This window comes from Mobula hypostoma, chromosome 2, assembly GCF_963921235.1.
Source record: "Mobula hypostoma chromosome 2, sMobHyp1.1, whole genome shotgun sequence".
NCBI classification, from domain to species: Eukaryota; Metazoa; Chordata; class Chondrichthyes; order Myliobatiformes; family Myliobatidae; genus Mobula; species Mobula hypostoma.
Window position 1 is genome coordinate 34,601,040 of NC_086098.1, and position 20,602 is coordinate 34,621,641.

A 20,602-nucleotide genomic window follows, 5' to 3' on the forward strand; every position below is an offset into this window, starting at 1 on the left:
CTGTAATATGGGACTTCGCCTCTGCTGTTCTTAATGCTTGTTTATTTTCCCTTTTCCACAAGCGAGCATGAGCCTTGGCTGATTTGGGTTTTAACTGTTCCCAAATACCGACAATATAATGTTATAGCATCTTTTGCACCAATATCTGGAGCTTGGACCTAGCTTAAATCCACACACACGCCAGACTGGGGTAAATTGGGTGTGTGTGTGTGTCGTGGGGGGGGGGGGAGCCTGCGTGTACGTCGGGGGCATCGGGGCGGGTTTAAGCATCTAAATCTTTGTATCTGAATCCCCTGGCGAGGTTATGTTTTCGCGGCTTGTGGCGCGATATTTATTTACAAACGTGGCCAGCGCACCAGTGGACCTAGTGGGAGACTGACGGGAGGATGCGAGGTTGCAAAGGCAGCAGTTTGGCAGCAGCCGGCGTCTGTGCGAGCTAAGGTAAGGGCTGGGAGCGCAGCTCTTTGTGTTCCGCGCTGCCCCGGGTTTATTGTTAAAACATCAGCAGCTTCCACGCCGGCTTCACATCCAGGCGCCAAGACAGCAAGAGAAACTGTCCCTCTCACTGCAGGCGAATGAGTGTTGAAGGGTTTAAAACATGATTTTATATGCAAATAGATGAAAATATAAATCTGTGCCTTCTCCTTGAATTGGACTTGTTAACAGAACTTCTCTCCACCTGCTTGATAGAGATCATTCAGCAAGCGGCGTCTTTCCGTTCAGACACATCTTCCTTCAAACACCTCTCTCTCTTTGTCTGATTCATTTAGACGGCCGTTTGGGATGTCTCATGTCGTCTCTGATAACATTGAGACATCAGACTGTCTCTTCCATTTAGCTACACGTAGGTTGCGACTAAGGGTCACCTGCTGGTCCATGGGTCCAGTAAACATTAGGTCCACACCAGAGTCTCGAACCTCTTCCTGGATGAGCGGATGGGTCTGGGCTTCACAGCCAGATCTCTACAAAATGCAGAGATTAGGATGTAGGTTGCGAAACGTTAACACTTTCGTTCCGGCACTGCTATATTTTCCTCGAAACGATTATCCTCTTCGAGAGCGGCCGTCAGTAACATTGCTCATTCTTACATAATTCTAGATTTTCTGTCCAGGGAGTATGAGCGGTCGATTAACCAGCTGCGTGACGGAGAATGAGTTGGTGCACGGAAGAGATGGGAAGGTAGGAATAAATGCGAGGAACAAAGAGGACATATGATCTATCAATGCCATTTGGATAAGTAAAGTTTCCCTCCAGTTTGGGGACATGTCCAATGCTGGATTCACGTGCAAGAAATCATATAAATTCCATTAATCATATAGGTTGTGATATCATATCTGAGTTTTACATTGAGTTATAGCTATATTTTGAACACGTGATATTGATAATTACACAACAGGACATATTTGCAATGCTAACGTACTAGTTGTCAGGGAAACAGTAAACCAGTAATTGGGAGAAATCGTTTAATGTCATTATGTACGGGCTTTTATTAGGATGTTTCTAACAAAATCGCATCCTAATTATCTCTTCTTGGTTGAAAAGTATAGTACAAATCCAATATGAAAATTAGAATTTTGTACAAACAGTGTAATTAGAGCTTAATTAAGTTATTTATAATATTTAATGACCTAGCAGAAGTCTAGAAAGATTAATATTGACATTAATGTTTGTCATAAGTGAGTAATGATTTTGTATATTTGCTCAGCAGGATCTTCTAAGACAGGGAAGATGCATGTGTACAGTAAAGTGATTTACAACCAATGAAATACTTCTGAAATGTTTTATTGGCAATAGTGACATAAATGAGTAATGAATGAGTTTTAGAGGCCATGGTTCAGAATGAGTGACAGGAGATCTGGATCTCTGGATCTCCTGTCTGGAAATGGAGATCTCTGCCTGGAAATGTCCCTTAGATTCTACTTTCACCAGAAATCAAAACATCTCCAACATTACTTGCAAAAGTGTTAACCTCTGGAATTTCCTTTCTAAATCTCTTTTCTCCCATATTCCTCTCTCTCCTCTAAGCCACTATTTTGAACCCGCCTCTACAGCTGTGAATCTTATTATCCAACCTCACATTTTCTTCTGGGCTCAAGTGCCTTGAGTTGTTTTGCTACACTGAAGATGCCATATTGATAGAAGTTTAGTTGCAGAACAATGAACACATGTTCGTGTAAAATGCTATTAAATATGCACATATTATTTTACTTGTTTTCTGTAAGATGACACATTGTTTTAAAAGATTAGGGTTCTCAGCAAAAGATTTGACAGAATTTATTGCAATATAGCCCTTCGAGCCTCGCCTCCTAGCAACCCCCGATTTAACCCGGGCCTAGTCACAGGACCATTTACAATGACCAATTAACCTACCAACCGGTACGTCTTTAGACCATGGGAGCACTAGGAGGAAACCCATGTGGTTACTGGGAGAATGTAGAAACACTTTACAGACAGTGGCGAGAATTGAACCTGGGTCTCTGGTACTGTAAAGCATTGTGCTAACCACTGCCACCCCATGCTCTGCTACGTCAGCCTTACCTGCCTAATAATTAACTTGCTTTCACTGTGGCTTCAACTCCTGGACTGATACCAATCATTAACGTCTGTGTAAAATCAATGTTTATGGTAAGTGGTTTGATAATTAATGATAATTATTCATATAGACCTGTAATCAAATGTACACCATTTAAAGAATAGCATAAAAATGCTCAGATAATATCAAGATGTTTCATTCAGTAAGATCTCTATATTATTCTTCATTGAAATGCCTTAGTTCACCATTATACTGGTCCACAATCAAAGATGCTTTATTAGAAGTGAGATATGGAACCAGGCATAACACTCATTTTTATTACCATCTGTTGCAATAATTGATCCATTATTTCATATTTCAGATCCTCTGAAAGTTGGATATCATTCCTTTGGGCTTGGCTTTTGGCTGGGGCAGCAAGTAGGTTTTAGAGGCAAACTTAGTGCAGGATCCTTGCCTGCCTAAAGATAATTATCATGACTTACACCAGGAATACACTTCTTGGTGGATGCCTTGGAAACAATTTTGTGACAATTGCATGGCTACACAGCAGTTTCTTAACCATGGACCAAACATAAACGCTTTTTTCTGAGCCATGTCTTCATCTGCAAGTAAATGAGCTCACACTGGAATAATATATTTACTCTTGATTAGATTACTTTGCACAAGTTTATTCTTGTAATGATCTTTATACCATATAATTAAATGAAGATCCCTTTTAATAAGATGTACTGATGCATAACTAGATTAACCATTTGGCTTTTTATTCATTTCCAGAGAAAAGAAAATTAATTTAGGGCACTACGACAGCGTAGCGGTTAGTGTGACACCAGTACAGCTTGGGGCGCCAGATTTCAGGGTCAATTCCAGTGTCCTCTGTAGGAAGATTTCTACCTTCTTCCTGTATACACGTGGGTTGCCTCCGGGCGCTCTGGTATCCTCCCACAGTCCAGTAAATAGGTTAATTGTTCATTGGAAATTGCCCTGTGAATAGGCTAGGTGCGAATTGGTCGGTTCCTGGGTGGTGTGGCTCATTGGGCCGGAAAGGTCTGTTCCACTCTGTATTTCTAAATAAAAAATAAATATGTATGCTAAGCTTTAAAATATCTTTAAGTTGTTTTCCATTAAATTGTCACCATAGCAGAATGAGAAGAATAGAAAGCAGTCTTAGGGTGGCACGGTAGTGTAGTGATGAGTGCAATTGCTATACAGTACCAGCGATCACTGAAAGACTTTGATTCCTGCTGCTGATTGAAAGGAGTGTTTAGATTCTCCTCGTGTCCACGTGAGTTTTTCCTCTGGTATTCCAGTTTCCCTCCATATTCTAAACTTGTACGTTTAGGGTTAGTGAGTTACACTTGCTACACTTGTGGGCTGTCCTCAGCACTTCGCAAACAACGATGCAAAAGACGCCTTTCACTGTATGTTTCGATGTACATGCCAAGGGCAGGTCATGCCTTACAAGCCTGATTGAATTCTTTGAGGATGTAAGAAAACACATTGATGAAGGTAGAGCAGTGGATGTAGTGTATATGGATTTCAGTACGGTATTTGCTAAGGTTTCCCATGCAAAACTCATTCAGGAAGTAAAGAGGCATGGGATCCAAGGAGACCTTGCTTTGTGGATCCAGAATTGGCTTGCCCACCGAAGACAAAGGATGGTTGTAGATGGTTCATATTCTGCATGGAGATCGGTGACCAGTGGTGTGCCTCAGGGATCTGTTCTGGGACCCCTTCTCTTCATGATTTTTATAAATGACCTTGATGAAGAAGTAGAAGGGTGGATTAGTAAGTTTGCTGATGACACAAACGTTGGTGTACATTGTGGATAGTCTGGAGGGTTGTCAGAGATTACAGTGGGACATCAAGTGGCAGATGGAGTTCAACCCAGGTAAGTGTGAAGTGGTTCATTTTGACAGGTCAAATTTGAAGACAGGATACAGTATTAATGGTAAGACTCTTGGCAATGTGGAGGATCAGAGAGATCTTGGGGTTTGTGTTCATAGGACACTCAAAGCTACTGCGCAGGTCGACAGTTTTGCTAAGATGTTGGCATTCATCAACCTTTGGATTGAGTTCCAGAGTCATGAGGTAATGTTACAGCTATATAGGACCTTGGTTAGACCCCACTTGGAGTACTGTGTTCAGTTCTGGTCACCTCACTACAAGAAGGAGTGCAGAGGAGATTTACAAGTTAAAGTTATGGGGAAATGAATCTTATGAGATGCATTAAATACTTGCTTAATGATTTTACTTCATTTGTGCTTCTGCTGTTTTATAACATTTATGATTTATATCTTCTAAAACCTCCTTACAATAAAATAGTGCATTGTAGCAAATAATTCCTGTCAATCACATTGGATAGAAAGGATTTTATCTGGGAAACATCCATATCATATCTATTTACTCAAACAATATGTGTTAAAGTGTAGTCACAGTGGCCAAAAATTCAGCATCCACTTGGTACAAAACTCCAAGAAAATTCCTAATTAAAAGTTAGTATGGTGGGGAGCTGCCTTATGCCATGTGCTGTGCAGTCAGATCTCAGGCATCCAGCTGATGCCACACAGCCGAAGAAGCAGTCAAGAGTTTCTCACGATCAGAACATCTGGAGGTTAAAATGTATATATGTCATGATGTGTGCTGACAATATTGGTACCCAAGTGTAGAGGAAAGACAGACTCTTGGTATAGAAACAGTGACGAGAGTTTATTCATTACAATTCCAAAAGAATATCAGTGGGTCGGCCGAGCGACACTGTGAGAAGTAATATTCTCAAAACTACACCCAGCAATTAGTCCTGATCAGGTATCCACTTAAATAATATTAGTAACATGAAATCCCTGAACATATCAAAATAAACTTAACAAGCTTAAACAGAAGGCAGCAGGAGATTGAAATACAAAGAGTGAGTTGCTTGAGAAAAAAACGCAAGGAACTTTAAATGCTTAATGACTATTATTAAACACAATAACCCAATTCAGGTGCTCAAAAACCTCAGAGCCCAATGCTCTCTGGCACCATGCACAGGCCTGAGGAACTCATTACAAGACCCTCCTTCCCTATGGCTGGCACCTGACGGCCAGGGAGACCTAAAAATTCGAGATCTAGAAGATTTGAGAGTACTGGGGAGCTCGAGAGGGACAGAGACTTGGGAATGCCGAGAGGCAGCGAGACTTGGGAACGCTGAGAGGCAGAGAGACTTGGCAACGCCAAGAGGCAGAGCAATTTGCGAGCCCGGAGAGACTGTGAGACCAGGGAACCTCGAGCGAGACCAGGAAACCTTGAGGGGAACCTTGAGCAGGGCCCTGAGAAGGAGAGTTGGGAGTCCTCAAGACAGGGAGAACATAGAAAACACTTTGGAAACATTGAAAAGCTCTTGGAAAGATTGGCAATCTTGAGAAAGTTGAATGCATAGGCTGGGACGCTTAAGCCAGGGCACCTAAGCCCAAAAAAAGCCTGGAGACTCTGAGACTCGAAACCTAGGAAGGATCCTGCTCACAGTGTTTTAAGGCTGATTTATACTTGTGCATCAAATGGACGCCATACCCTACGCAAGTGGCCTACACGCGTTTTGAGCATTTATACTTGTGCGTTGGTGTGTCTGCATCGCTCTGCAATTCAGGAACGTCACGTATGCGCACATACCTGCCCGTCCAAGGCTTCATGGTCATGGGAGTCTTTCTCGGGGTAAACAAGTTTAAAGCGAGCGTCTTTTTTCGTAAAAGCGAAATGTGTCCTCCATAATTTCGGAGGTCTGTAAAGCTTTATGGAAAGCATTGCAGCCAGAGTTCCTTCCCTGCCCTTCAGTCGGCCAATGGGAAGCTATTGCAGCGTAGGAGGAAATATGATGCTACCAAGCGGACCAATCACAGTTGTTGTGGTCTGCATTGCCACGACGCGTAGTTACATTTTGGAAGAGGTGCGTGTCAGGCTATGGTGTAGGGATCCGCGTAGGGTTCATGGCGACGCCATACCTACGGCATCGATTTGACGCAGAAGTATAAATCAGCTTTTATTCTTACAAAATTTACACTATTGACTTAAATACTGATTTGTTATGCAGAACTGAGTCACAGAAACACCAAGCTGGGCACCTGGGTTCTTGTGACATGAAAAGCTCAGAATGTAGACCAGAGGAACTCAGGACATAGATTACAGGAGCTCAGAACATACACTCAGAACAGTCTCCAGACATGCACTGAGAATAGAGGGCACCCTCGCCTCCAGCCAGCTGATGCCAAAACACTGATGTTCAACCTCTGCTGGATCTTTCTGTCACAATGTGCACTGGCAATATCAGAACCCAAAGACAGACTCCTGATGTAGAAACAGCAATGAGAGTTTATTCATAATAATTCCAAAATAACATCGGTAGCTTACCCAAGTAACACCATAAGGAGTAACGTTCTCAAAAGTAGGACCCAGTGATTAGTGGTAATAGGGCATCTGCTTGAATATCACAAGTAACACGGAACCCCTGAGCCTATCAAATTAACCAGCTTAAACAGAAGGCACCAGGAGATCGCATTACAAAGAGTGAGTCACTCGAGAAAGAGCATAAGGAACTCTAAACGATTGAAGACAGTTGTTAAATAACAATAAACCAGTTCAGGTGCTCTAAAACACTCACCGGCGCCCTGCACAGACCCGAGGAGCTTATTACAGAAAACTAAAACATTTTGTTCAATATTAAAATTACATTCTCATTCTGTCTGAATTGTCATAAGCGCATATATGTTTTTCTTAAATTTTAGAAATTCTGAAGTTTTGAAATATTCATGTGGGGAACTATAGTCCACAAACATGACTTCTTCTTTTGTGACCATATAGTTTATTAAGCCGTAATTGTGACTGAGTTTGCCGTTACTCGCTCCATAAGAACACCGGTAATTGAGCATAGTTACAGGGCATTTGGCAGTGCCACTAGTTTGTGGTTAGCCTAAAGTCATATCAGTTTTTAGAGATTTTGCTTGCATGTGACAGAGAAAGTTGCAAATAAGATAGCTTGTGAAATACTGACAGCTACTGTGGTATTTATATATTAAACTGTGCACACATGAAAACCTCTCAACAAAAAAGATACTGCCACCAAGTCCAGGCTGATATGAAAAGCAAAGAACTGCCGATACTTGAAATCTAACTAAAAACATAGAATACCGGGAATATAGAGGGAAGCAAAGTGAAATTTTCAGGTGCTGGAATCTGAATCAGAACCATGATAAATAGAAAACAAATGAGTCTTTAGTAGCAGAGAAGGTGGGAACGGGCAATGGGTAGAAAAAGAATATCTCCGATAGGATAAGACCAGATGTGTAAACACTGCAGTTAAAATAAGAGTCCTTGTCGCCTCTATAATGTTTTGCTAATGGCAAGGTTGCAAGACATGTCCAGCAGGCCAGACTATATATAGAATAAAAGGAAAAACTGTAAGTCAAAATGATGACAAGCAGAAATGGCTAGTTCTGATACAGAAATACAAGAGATTCTGCAGATACTGGAAATCCAGAGCAACACACAGAAAATGCTGGAGGAACTCAGCAGCCCAGGCAGCATCTATGGAAAAAAGTACAGTCGACGTTTTGGGCCGAGATCCTTCATCAGGATGGGAAAGGAAGGGAGGAAGAAGCCAGAATAGGGTGATGGGGTGGGGGGGGGGTGGGGAGAATAAGGAGTACAAGCTGGAAGGCGATAGGTGCAGCTAGATGGGTGGGGAAGGCATGATGAAGTAAAAAGCAGGGATGCGATAGGTGGAAAAGGTAAAGGTGTGGAGAAGACAGGATCTAATAGGAGAAGAGAGTGGGCCTTGGGATGAAAGGAATTAGGAGGAGTACAAGGGGAAAGTGCTAGGCATGTGAAGAGAAGAGGTGAGAGGGGACCAAAGTGGGGAATTGAAGAAGAGGGAAGGGGGGAGGGGAAATTACCAGAAGTTGGAGAAACATGTATTCATGTTTTCAGGTTGGAGGCTACCCAGACAGAATATGAGGTGTTTCTCCTCCCACCTGAGGGTGGCCTCATTGTGGTAGTAGAGGAGGCCAAGGACCGACATGTTGGAATGGGAATGGGGATTGGAATTAAGATGGTTGGCTACCGGGAAATCCTGCTTTTTGTGAATGGAGCAAAGTGTTTCCCCCAATCTACAGTGGGCCCCGCCCGTGTAGAGGAGGTCCCATTGGGACCACTGGACACAACAGACAACTCCAGCTGATTTGCAGGTGAAGTGTTGCCTCACCTGGAAGGACTGTTCGGGGCTATGAATGGAGGTGAATGGGCAGATGTCGCACTTTTTCTGCTGGTAACGATAAGTGCCAGGAGTGGGGAAGGACAAATGGACAAGGGAATCACAGAAGGAGTAATCCTTGCGGAAGGTGGCGAATGCTGGGTGGGGTGCTAAAGATGTGTTTGATGACCTTTCATTGAAGATCATCCGATACAGGCGAGAGGGAGTTAGCTGAAGTTGGAGAATTTGAAAGGCAGTTGACAGAAAAATGAGAGCATGAGTGGGCTGTTCAATTAAAGTGGAAGGCCCCAGTTACTGTTTAACCAACTTTTTTCCTCCCTTTTTTAGTTCTAATGAAGTGTTCCTGAACCGAAACATAAATCTTTCCCGTTCCACAGATGCTGCTGATCGTTTCCAGCATTTTTTTTTACATTAACTGTGAAAATATTCTCTGCTGCTGTGTAGTTAGATATTTCCTACATGATTTCTTCTGAGGCAGAGCTAGGAGCTCATAACATCTTCATCCACCTACCTGTAAACTCAATGTGTCAATTTAGCCATGATCGACTGCTTAAATAATCTATTTGCAGTCGTAGTATTTCCTGAGAATAGTAGGAAATTTCAGATACACTTAGGATGCTCAGAAGTAAGATATGTGCCAGACTGAAGCAGATTCATTTTACAAAGTAACAGTTGATATACTCTGAATAGTGTCTTGGAAGATCTATTAGGTGACATACAAAAATTACAAGCCTACTTTAAAAAAAAGCGTAAAACACTTCACACTGCACCTTCCTGTCACTTTTCTACTTATTCCTATTGTACCATCATGAACATCTTCAAAGGTCGATGGGTGGTATTCATCGTGAGGGACCAAACCACCCAACACATGCCCTTTTCTCATTATTACCATCAGAGAAGAGGTTCTGGAGCCTTAAGATGCACACTCAATGTTTTAGGAATAGATTCTTCCCCCCTGCCATCGGGTTTCTGAGTGAACTCCCTCACTATTATTTTCAAACAAGAGAAAATCTGCAGATGCTGGAAACCCGAAGCAACACATACAACATGCTGGAGGAACTCAGCAGGCCAGGCAGCATCTCAATGGAAAAGAGTACAGTCGACATTTCGAGCCGAGACCCTTCACTGGGTTTCAGCTCGAAACATCGACTGTACCCGTTTTCATAGATGATGCCTGACATGCTGAGTTCCTCCAGCGCCCGTGTGTGTTGTTCGCTATTATTTTGCTTATTTAATTTTTTAATATATTTCTTATCATAATTTATCATATATTTTATGTATTGCACCATACTGCTGGCACAAAACAACAAATTTCATGACATATATCAGTGATAAGACACCTGATTCTGCAAAACCAATAATCTCAAACCCTCAGGGTATTTTCTTCCCCAGGCTGATAACTCTGTAGTAACAGAAGAAACCAGAGCAGGAAAAGGCTACTCGCTTCGCCATTCAATATGATCATGGCCAATCCAGTCTTTACTTCAATATCACTTTCCCACTCTCTCCCCTGTGATTCCATTGTACTTTAAATGTTTGTCATTAGCTTTCTGGAATATGCTTAATCACTCTTACACCCCACCCCCAGCTCAGTCAGATCCTGTATTTTAAGCAAGGCCCTACTTTCCATTTCACAATTATCACTGACGTAAATATCTGAATATAAATCTAACAGAAAATATACACTTCAAAGTTCAAAAAGTACATTTATTATCGAAGTATGTATACTAGGGGGGGTGATTGATAAGTTTGTGGCCTAAGGTAGAAGGAGTCAATTTTAGAAAACTTAGCACATTTATTTTTCAACATAGTCCCCTCCTACATTTACACACTTAGTGCAGCGGTTGTGGAGCATACGGGTCTTGAACCCCCAGAAAGTGTCCACAGCAGGGGTGGTTGATAAGTTCGTGGCCTAAGATAGAAGGAGATGAGTTACACAGCTCTTGTTACATGCACGTGCAGTTCAACTCTTTGAGTGAAAATGCAGAAAGTTTGAAGTTAATAACTCATCTCCTTCTACCTTGGGCCACAAACTTATCAACCACCCCTGCTGTGGACCTCTTCCGGAGGTCCAAGACACTGACTTCTACAAAGAAGGGATCCGTATGCTCCACGGCCGCTGGACTGAGTGTGTAAATGTAGGAAAAATAAATGTGCCTAGGTTTTCTAAAATTGACTCCTTCTACCTTAGGGCATGAACTTATCAATCACCCCTCGTCTATACGACCATAGAACCATAGAAACTACAGCACAGAAACAGACCTTTTGGCCCTTCTTGGCTGTGCCGAACCATTTTCTGCCTAGTCCCACTGACCTGCACACAGACCATATCCCTCCATACACCTCCCATCCATGTATCTGTCCAATTTATTCTTAAATGTTAAAAAAGAACCTGCATTTACCACCTCGTCTGGCAGCTCATTCCATACTCCCACCACTCTCTGTGTGAAAAAGCCCCCCCTAATGTTCCCTTTAAACATTTCCCCCCTCACCCTTAACCCATGTCCTCTGGTTTTTTTCTCCCCTTGCCTCAGTGGAAAAAGCCTGCTTGCATTCACTCTATCTATACCCATCATAATTTTATATACCTCTATCAAATCTCCCCTCAATCTTCTATGCTCCAGGGAATAAAGTCCTAACCTATTCAACCTTTCTCTGTAACTGAGTTTCTCAAGTCCCGGCAACATCCTTGTAAACCTTCTCTGCACTCTTTCAACCTTATTAATATCCTTCCTGTAATTTGGTGACCAAAACTGAAAACAATACTCCAGATTCGGCCTCACCAATGCCTTATACAACCTCATCATGACATTCTAGCTCTTATACTCAATACTTTGATTAATAAAGGCCAATGTACCAAACTCTCTCTTTACGACCCTATCTACCTGTGACGCTACTCTTAAGGAATTTTGTATCTGTATTCCCAGATCCCTCTGTTCCACTGCACTCCTCAGTGCCTTACCATTAACCCTGTATGTTCTACCTTGGTTTGTCCTTCCAACATGCAATACCTCACACTTGTCTGTATTAAACTCCATCTGCCATTTTTCAGCCCATTTTTCCAGCTGGTCCAAGTCCCTCTGCAGGCTCTGAAAACCTTCCTCACTGTCTACTACACCTCCAATCTTTGTATCATCAGCAAATTTGCTAATCCAATTTACCACATTATCATCCAGATCATTGATATAGATGAGAAATAACAATGGACCCAGCACTGATCCCTGTGGCACACCACTAGTCACAGGCCTCCACTCGGAGAGGCAATTTTCTACTACCACTCTTTGGCTTCTTCCATTGAGCCAATGTCTAATCCAATTTACCACCTCTCCATGTATATCTAGCGACTGAATTTTCCTAACTAACCTCCCATGCGGGACCTTGTCAAAGGCCTTACTGAAGTCCATGTAGACAATATCCACTGCCTTCCCTTCATCCACTTTCCTGGTAACCTCGTCGAAAAACTCCAACAGATTGGTCAAACATGACCTACCACGCACAAAGCCATGTTGACTCTCCCTAATAAGTCCCTGTCTATCCAAATGCTTGTAGATTCTGTCTCTTAGTACTCCCTCCAATAACTTACCTACTACCAATGTTAAACGTACTGGCCTATAATTTCCCAGATTACTTTTCGATCCTTTTTTAAACAGCGGAACAACATAAGCCACTCTCCAATCCTCCTGCACCTCACCTGTAGACAGTGACATTTTAAATATTTCTGCCAGGGCCCCTGCAATTTCAACACTAGTCTCCTTCAAGGTCCGAGGGAACACCCTGTCAGGTCCCGGGGATTTATCCACTTTAATTTTCCTCAAGACAGCAAGCACCTCCTCCTTTTTGATCTGTGCAGTTTCCATGATCTCACTACTTGTTTCCCTTAATTCCATAGACTTCATGCCAGTTTCCTCAGTAAATACAGATGCAAAAAACCTATTTAAGATCTCCCCCATTTCCTTTGGTTCCGCACATAGCCGACCACTCTGATCTTCAAGAGGACCAATTTTATCCCTTACAATCCTTTTGCTCTTAATATACCTGTAAAAGCTCTTTGGATTATCCTTCACTTTGACTGCCAAGGCAACCTCATGTCTTCTTTTAGCCCTCCTGATTTCTTTCTTAAGTATTTTCTTGCACTTCTTATACTCCTCAAGCACCTTATTTACTCCCTGCTTCCTATACATGTCATACAACTCCCTCTTCTTCTTTATCAGAGTTGCAATATCCCTTGAGAACCAAGGTTCCTTATTCCTATTCACTTTGCTTTTAATCCTGACAGGAACATACAAATTTTGCACTCTCAGAATTTCTCCTTTGAAGGCTTCCCACCTACCGATCACATCCTTGCCAGAGAACAACCTGTCCCAATCCACGCTTTTTAGATCCTTTCTCATTTCTTCAAATTTGGCCTTCTTCCAGTTAAGAACCTCAACCCTAGGACCAGATCTATCCTTGTCCATGATCAAGTTGAAACTAATGGTGTTATGATCACTGGAACCAAAGTGCTCCCCTACACAGACTTCTGTCACTTGTCCTAACTCATTTCCTAACAGGAGATCCAATATTGCACCCCTCTAGTTGGTCCCTCTGTATATTGATTTAGAAAACTTTCCTGAACACATTTTACAAACTCTAAACCATCTAGACCCCTAACAGTATGGGAGTCCCAATCAATATATGGAAAATTAAAATCCCCTACCACCACAACTTTATGTTTCCTGCAGTTGCCTGCTACCTCTCTGCAGATTTGCTCTTCCAATTCTCCTTGAGATTTGTCTCCTTACAGGCATCCACAAAACAAAGAAACCCAAAAGAACACACTTTTAAAAAGAAGACCATCAAATATCAAATGCACAGGGAAAAAAAAGAAGTCATGCAAACATCAAAGGTAACCAAATAGCATTCAGAACTGAAGTTCATGAAAGTGAGCCCACAACCATAAACCAGTCATCACTGCAGCTGGTCCAGGAGCCTGTCAGTTGACGGCCACAGCCTCAGTTCAATGCAGGGATGAGTAAACCTCTCAAAGCGGTAAGCAAAACACCGGCCTGTTCCTCATCTCTGGCCCTGACACCCTGACCTTTCCAATCTGGCCCAGGTCCTGCCACTTCAATATGCTCTTGGGCCCTGGCCCCTCATCCTCGAATTGACCCGAACCCAACCTTTCCAATCTGGTCCGGTGCTCAACTCAGTCAAACCTCATGTCGTTCCTTGCTCTTAGGCTTGGCTCTGCTGCCGTGACTGTGCTTCACCTCAGTTCTGGCACTTCAAATCGTCTCCAAGTCTGTTCCAGCAATGGCCAAACATTGGCTCATTCCCCACTCTCAGGCCTAGGCCCCGCTGCCTCGATTCGGCTCGTACTGCAACTGCCCTGAATCTTCAAGTGTTCAGTTCACACCACAAAGATGGTGATTCAAAAGCTCAACTCCAAAAGGGAATTTACAGCCTGTTGATTGCAGTGATTGTTTCCGTGAAAAAGTGTGAGGAATAGAGTTGCTAATGATTGTGGTTTGCTGCCAGCAAGTCATCGCAGTGCTTCACCAGTGCCATCTTAAACCAGATTCAACAGAGATTAGTGAAATAACTTCAAATTTAACGAGAGTGGTGAGATTGTTATTGAAGAAAAGTTAGAGAGAAAGCTATACAGGATGTCAGTGTATGCATAAGAAGGAAATTAGGTGGAAGGAAGTCTTTTCGTTTGAGCAACTGTCAGCTAAACATAGCTTACCCAAAACTCACTTTTTTCGATACCTACAAATAAGAGGCTTTTTCCAGTCTCAAATATGTACATTTCCTAAAAGTCCTGATAAGAATCTACTAGATGTAATTTTTAATTTGAAACCTTTTTATAATGGATCTATATCTAATATTTCTAATATGTTGCTAATATGTTAATGAGAAGTGTTCCTTTAGATAAAATTAAAAATCTTTGGGAACAAGACTTACAGACTTCAATTTCTGAGGAAACTTGGAATGAAATTTTTAAATTGGTTAACACTTCATCGTTATGTGCTCACCACTCTCTCCTACAATTTAAAGTGGTCTATAGGGCCCACATGACCAAGGATAAGTTGTCTCGCTTTTATTTGGATATATCTCCTTATTGTGATAAATGTAATAACGAAGAAGTTTCCCTCATTCATATGTTTTGGACATGTCCGAGTCTTGAAAATATTGGAAAGAAGTATTTCAAACCTTCTCGGTACTTTTTAAAGTAAATTTTAAGCTTAATCCTTTGACCAATTTATTTGGTATTGTTGGAGGAAAGGATATTATTTTGGAGAAATATGATTTGCACGTTTTGGCTTTTATGTCTCTTACGGCTAGGAGGGCGGTCTTGCTTAAATGGAAAGATGTGGTCCTGCCCACTCATGTTCAATGGCTGCGTGATGTGATGTCATGTTTAAATTTAGAGAAGAGTCGGTTCAAGCCTTTCAAACATTATGAGGACCTTTTTTGAACTATTTTCAAAACCTTTGATTTGCCGTTAAAGCACAGATGATGGCTAATAATGTACTTTTTTTTCTTTTTTCTTCTTTGCTAATCAGCTTTGGTCTTGGTAGTGAGTTAAGTCTTTTTCCATATAATAAATTTACTATATTTCAAAACTATGAATTAATCAATTTGTATGAATATAGAGTAAAGAGTTTGTATGTGTGATTCAATATAATGTATTTGATATATTTCTTTTTTCTTGAACTCTGTATTCTCCTATGCAGAAAATTAATAAAAATATTGAAAAAAGAAAAGGAAATTAGGAGGACAAAAAGGGACATGAGATATACCTGTTAGGAAGGATAAAGGCAAACCCTAAAAGATTCTGTACTAGGAAAATTGTTGCTCAACTTGGAGCTGCTGGAAATGCGTGAGGTCTTCAATGAACTCTTCTCATCCTTATTTTACTGAAGAGAAAATTGTGGAAGCTAGTAAGTTCAGGAGAGGAAACGATATTCTGGAGAACTTCAACGTCACCGAGGAGGAAGTACTAGAGATCCTGAAACACAGAAATCTAGATTAATCTCCAGTGCCTAAGCAGGTAATTCCAGGTATTTTAGGAAGCAAGGGAGGGTTTTGCTGGAATACTGGGAGAGACTTGTAATTTTGTTAGCCACAGGTGAAGTACTGGAAAACTGGAGGAAAGCTAATGGACACTTTTTTTATAAAGGGCAGCAGGGATAAATCAGGAAACTACAGGTGCAAAAATTATTGGAAAGGATTCTGAGAGAAAGGATTTATTTGCATTTAGAAAGGCAAGGGCTTAGTAGAGGTAGTGTGGCTCTGTGGGAAATTGCAGCTCAAGAATTTGATTGACTTTTTTGAAGAAGTGAACAAGACGAAAGAAGGTCGCTGAGCATTGTCTATATGGACCTTAGCTAGACGTTTGTAAAGGGTCTGCATCATAGGCTGGACTAGAAGGTTGGTAAACATGGTGTTGAGATGATCCAAGGTGAGCTAGTCATGGATACAAAATTGGCTTGGTAGATGGAGGGTTGTTTTGCAGATTGGAGACCTGTGGCCAGTGGTCTATCACAGGAATTGGAGCTGGGTCCCCTGCTGTTTGTCATATATATTAATAATTTGGATCAGAATGTTAGTGGCATGACTAGTAATTTGCAGATGACCCCAAAATTGGTGGTATGTGGAGGGTGAATAATGTTGTCCAACGATGCACAAAGATAGGCAGAATAATAGTTTGGTATGGACTAGGTGGGCTGAAGGGCCTGTTTCTGTGCTGTAGTGTTCTGTGTTCTATGATATTCATCAACCGAGAAAATTGGCAAAGAAGTGACAGATGAATTTTAACTCCAACAAGTGTGAGGTCATGCATTTTCTGAAGTTAAACGAGTGCAGGATATACATGGTGAATGGTAGGCTTCTGAGGAGAGTTATGGAATAGAGTAACCTTGGTGTTCAAGTACATTGGTCTCTGAGAGTGGCAACAGGTAGACAATTTGGTGAAGAAGGCATATGGCATGCTCGCCTTCATTAGTCAACACATGGAGTGCTTGGGACGTCACATTTCAGTTGGTTTATGTTTGTTAAGCTACACTTTCAGTATTGTACGCAGATCTGGTCACCACACTACAGGAAAGATGTGGTAACATTTAAATGATTGCAAAAGATATTCACTAGGATATATCCGAAAAAGGAGGGTTTTAGTTTCAACAAGAGATTAGATGGACTGTATTTATTCACATTGGGTTGCAGGGGGCCTTTAGAATGGTTTATAACATTATGAGTTTCATAAGACTCTTTTTAATAGGGTGGGGGAGTCTCAAACTAGGGGGCAACAACTTGGGTTAAAATGACTGTAAATCTTGGAATTTTCTCAGCCAAGGGCTGTGGGTGCTTGGCCAAGAAATGTATTAAGGGTTAAAATTAATATATGTTGTTGCTAAGGAATATGGAATACAAAAAAAGGTCAGAAAATGGACAAGGTCGAGGATAGCAATGATCTTATTGAGTGGTAGAACAGGCTCAAGGGGCCATCCTGTCCATAAACTGTTCCATCTGTTCTTAGAGTAATGTTTGGAATACATAACAAGGAATCAAACCAAGCCACAAAGGAATTAGAAGGCATTTTGTGTACTGAAGAGAAAACAGCAAGATGATTAAGATGATTATTGATTAAGTGCGTGCAATCTTCCCACAATGTCAGGCCTTATTTATTTACATCCACAAAACTCAGGGAATGGCTACTCGTGAGCCTGGTCATATTTCAGATTTAGATTTAGAAAATCAAAACTACTTGATTTTGTACATGAGGAAATTTGCATTTTTAACTAATGAAAGTACCAGTGCAATTCACTATTACACTCTATTGTTTTTGCCCAGTTTAGATTGCCCTACTCATGAGGGCTTTCAACTGCAGGATTAAAGGGCAAATCTCAAGTTGAAGACCATACATGAATACTCATGAATACAGCCAAACCAAGCAGCGTAACATTGTCAACTGCCGGTGACAAAATTTCCCATCGCTAAACCAAACAGGCTGGCGATTTATACTTATGCACAGGAATGCAGACAACTTGAATAGTTTAAGAGTAAATCTGAAGATACTGGAAATCCAAGCAACACACACAAAATGCTGCAGGAACTCAGCAGGTCAGGCAGCATCTGTGGAAAGGAGTACAGTCGACGTTTTGGGTCAAGGCCCTTCATCAGGACTGGAAAAATATTGGGGAGTCAGAGTAAGGAAGTGGGGGGAGAGGAGGGAGAAACACAAGGTGATAGGTGAAACCGGGAGGGGGAGGGATAAAGTAAAGAGCTGGGAAGTTGATTGGTGAAAAAGATACAAGGCTGGAGAAGGGGGAATCTGATAAGAGAGGACAGAAAGCCATGGAAGACAGAAAAGGGGGAGGAGCACCAGAGGGAGGTGATGGGAAGGCAAGGAGATAAGGTGAGAGAGGGAAAAGGGGATAGGGAATGGTGAAGTGGGGGGGCATTACCAGAAGTTTGAGAAAAGTCAATGTTCATGCCACTAGGTTGGAGGCTACCCCGATGGAATATATGGCGTTACCCCTCCAACCTGAGTGTGGCTTCATCATGTCAGTAGAGGAGGCCGTGGGTGGACATGTCGGAATGGGAATGGGAGGTGGAATTAAAATGTGGGGCTACTGGGAGATCCCACTTTTTCTGGCAGATGGAACATAGGTGCTCAGCGAAGCAGTCTTCCAATTCACATTGGGTCTCACCGATATACAGGAGGCCACACTGGGAGCACCGAATACAGTAGATTACCCCAACAGACTCACAGGTGAAGTGTTGCCTTACCTGAAAGGACTGTTTGGGGCCCTGAATGTAGGGGAAGGTGTGGCACTTTTTCCGCTTGCAAGGTAAGTGCCAGGAGGGAGATCAGTGGGGAGGGACAAATGGTCAAGGGAATTGTATAGGGAGTGATCCCTGCAGAAGGCAGAAAGTGGGGTGGAGGGAAAGATGTGCTTGGTGGTGGGATCCAGCTGGAGAGTGCAGAAGTTACAGAGAATTATGTGCTGGACATAGAGGCTGCTGGGGTGGTAGGTGAGGACAAGGGGAACCCTATTCCTGGTGGGGTTCAGTAGGATGGGGTGAAGGCAGATGTGCGCGAAATATAAGAGATTTGGTTGAGGGTAGTGTCGATGGAGGAAGGAAAGCCCCTTTTTTGGAAAAGGAGGTCATCTCATTAGTTCTGGAATGAACTTCCTTCTTGAATAGTTTAAGAATTAATTCACTGAGTTCATCACAAAAGGTCAAATTAGTTCCAAGAAAAGAACAAGGATGGAGTCACAGATCTGTACAGCACAGAAACAGGCCCATAGACCCATGCCAACCATGATGTCTATCCACACTAAGTTCAAATGTCTACATTAGGCCTATAAACTACAACTCCATTTCTATCCGAGTACTTCTCAAAATGTCTTTTAAACTCTGTAGTTCTATCTACCTCCAAAACTTCCTCTGGTACTCTTTGTATTAAAAAAATGGCCGAGAGATTCAGCTCCAACCTCCTTCCCCACAACGCTTTAAAGCTATGACTTTTAGTTTAGCCTCTTGACTCTATGAAAAGGATTCTGGCTATCTACCCTATGCCCCTGGTAAGTCTATAAAACTCTGTAAGGCAACCTCTCAACCTCCTATGAGAATAAGCCCAGCCTACCTGATCTCCCCTAATAATAAAATCGTCATTCTGGATAACATTTTGGTAATCCACTTGGCATTGTTTCTAATGCCACCACATCCATTCTGTAGAATGGTGACCAGAGTGTATACAATACTCCAAGTGTAGCCTGACCAATGTTCTGTACAGCAGCATGACATTGCAATTCTAATAGTCAATGCCTTAAACTATGAATGCAAGGTTGTTGACTGCCTTCTCTGCCACCCTATTCATTTGTGTCACCATTTTCTGAGAGGCATGAACTTGAATCCTCTTATTTTTTTTTGTAATTTATTTTTTATTGAAGTTCATCATCAAAGAAACATTTCTATAAGGTGTATTTCAGGTACTGTACATATATATCATATAATCATATTTGTCACAAATCTCCATATAATATTTATCTGAGGTATACACTTATAGAAAGAAGAGGAAAGAAAGAACAATCGAAAAAAGAAAACTCTGTACAAAGTAGGGAGTGATCTTTTTTTTTTACAACATATTCATTGACTTGTGAGAGTAAAATCAGGCCTATGAGGTGTTATGTAGTTAAACCATTTTTCCCAGTATGAATAAAATTGTTCCAACTTATGATTCTTCTCTATTTTGTAAATGTCCATTGTAATTTCCATCCATACATTTAAAGTTGGGCTCTCCAGTGATAACCATTTCCTGGTCAGGGTCTTTTTACCAGCCACCAGCAGTATATTCATTAAATATTCATCTCCTTTCAACCGTTCTTGAAGTATATACCCAAAATATATGGTCTTACTCTCTAAGGTTATTTCACATTTAAAGATGTCTTGTAGGGCATTATGTATCCCACTCTAATAGTCTTTGATAATGGGGCATTCCCAGAAAATATGATAATGGTTTGCATTTTGATTTCCACAATTTCTCCAGCAAACAGGAGGGGTTACTATCTTAATGAGATTTCTGAGAGGGTGTAATAAAATATCTTATCACGTTTTTCCTCCCAAACTCCCTCCATTTCTGTGAACTGGTACAATTCCATTGATACCTCCATATTATTGCATCCTCTTATTTCTAATTAAATACACTCAGTGGCCACTTTTTATTAGGTACACCTGCACACCTGTTCGTTAATGCAAATATCTAATAAGCCAATCATGTGACAGCAACTCTATGCATGAAAGCATGAAGACATGGTCAAGAAGCTCAGTTATTTTTCAGACCA

General features: G+C 41.6%; 1 protein-coding gene across 1 annotated transcript in view; it reads left to right on the forward strand.

The window, feature by feature from the left end:
* Positions 1–262: 262 nt before the first annotated feature.
* The window catches only part of LOC134358524 (macoilin-like), a 108,124-nt gene continuing 87,784 nt past the window's right edge, over positions 263–20,602 (forward strand). The window contains exons 1-2 of the mRNA XM_063070847.1: positions 263–441; positions 1,099–1,179. Coding sequence (XP_062926917.1) covers positions 1,151–1,179 — 29 coding nt within the window. The 5' untranslated portion in view covers positions 263–441; positions 1,099–1,150. The remainder of the gene's footprint in view (positions 442–1,098; positions 1,180–20,602) is intronic.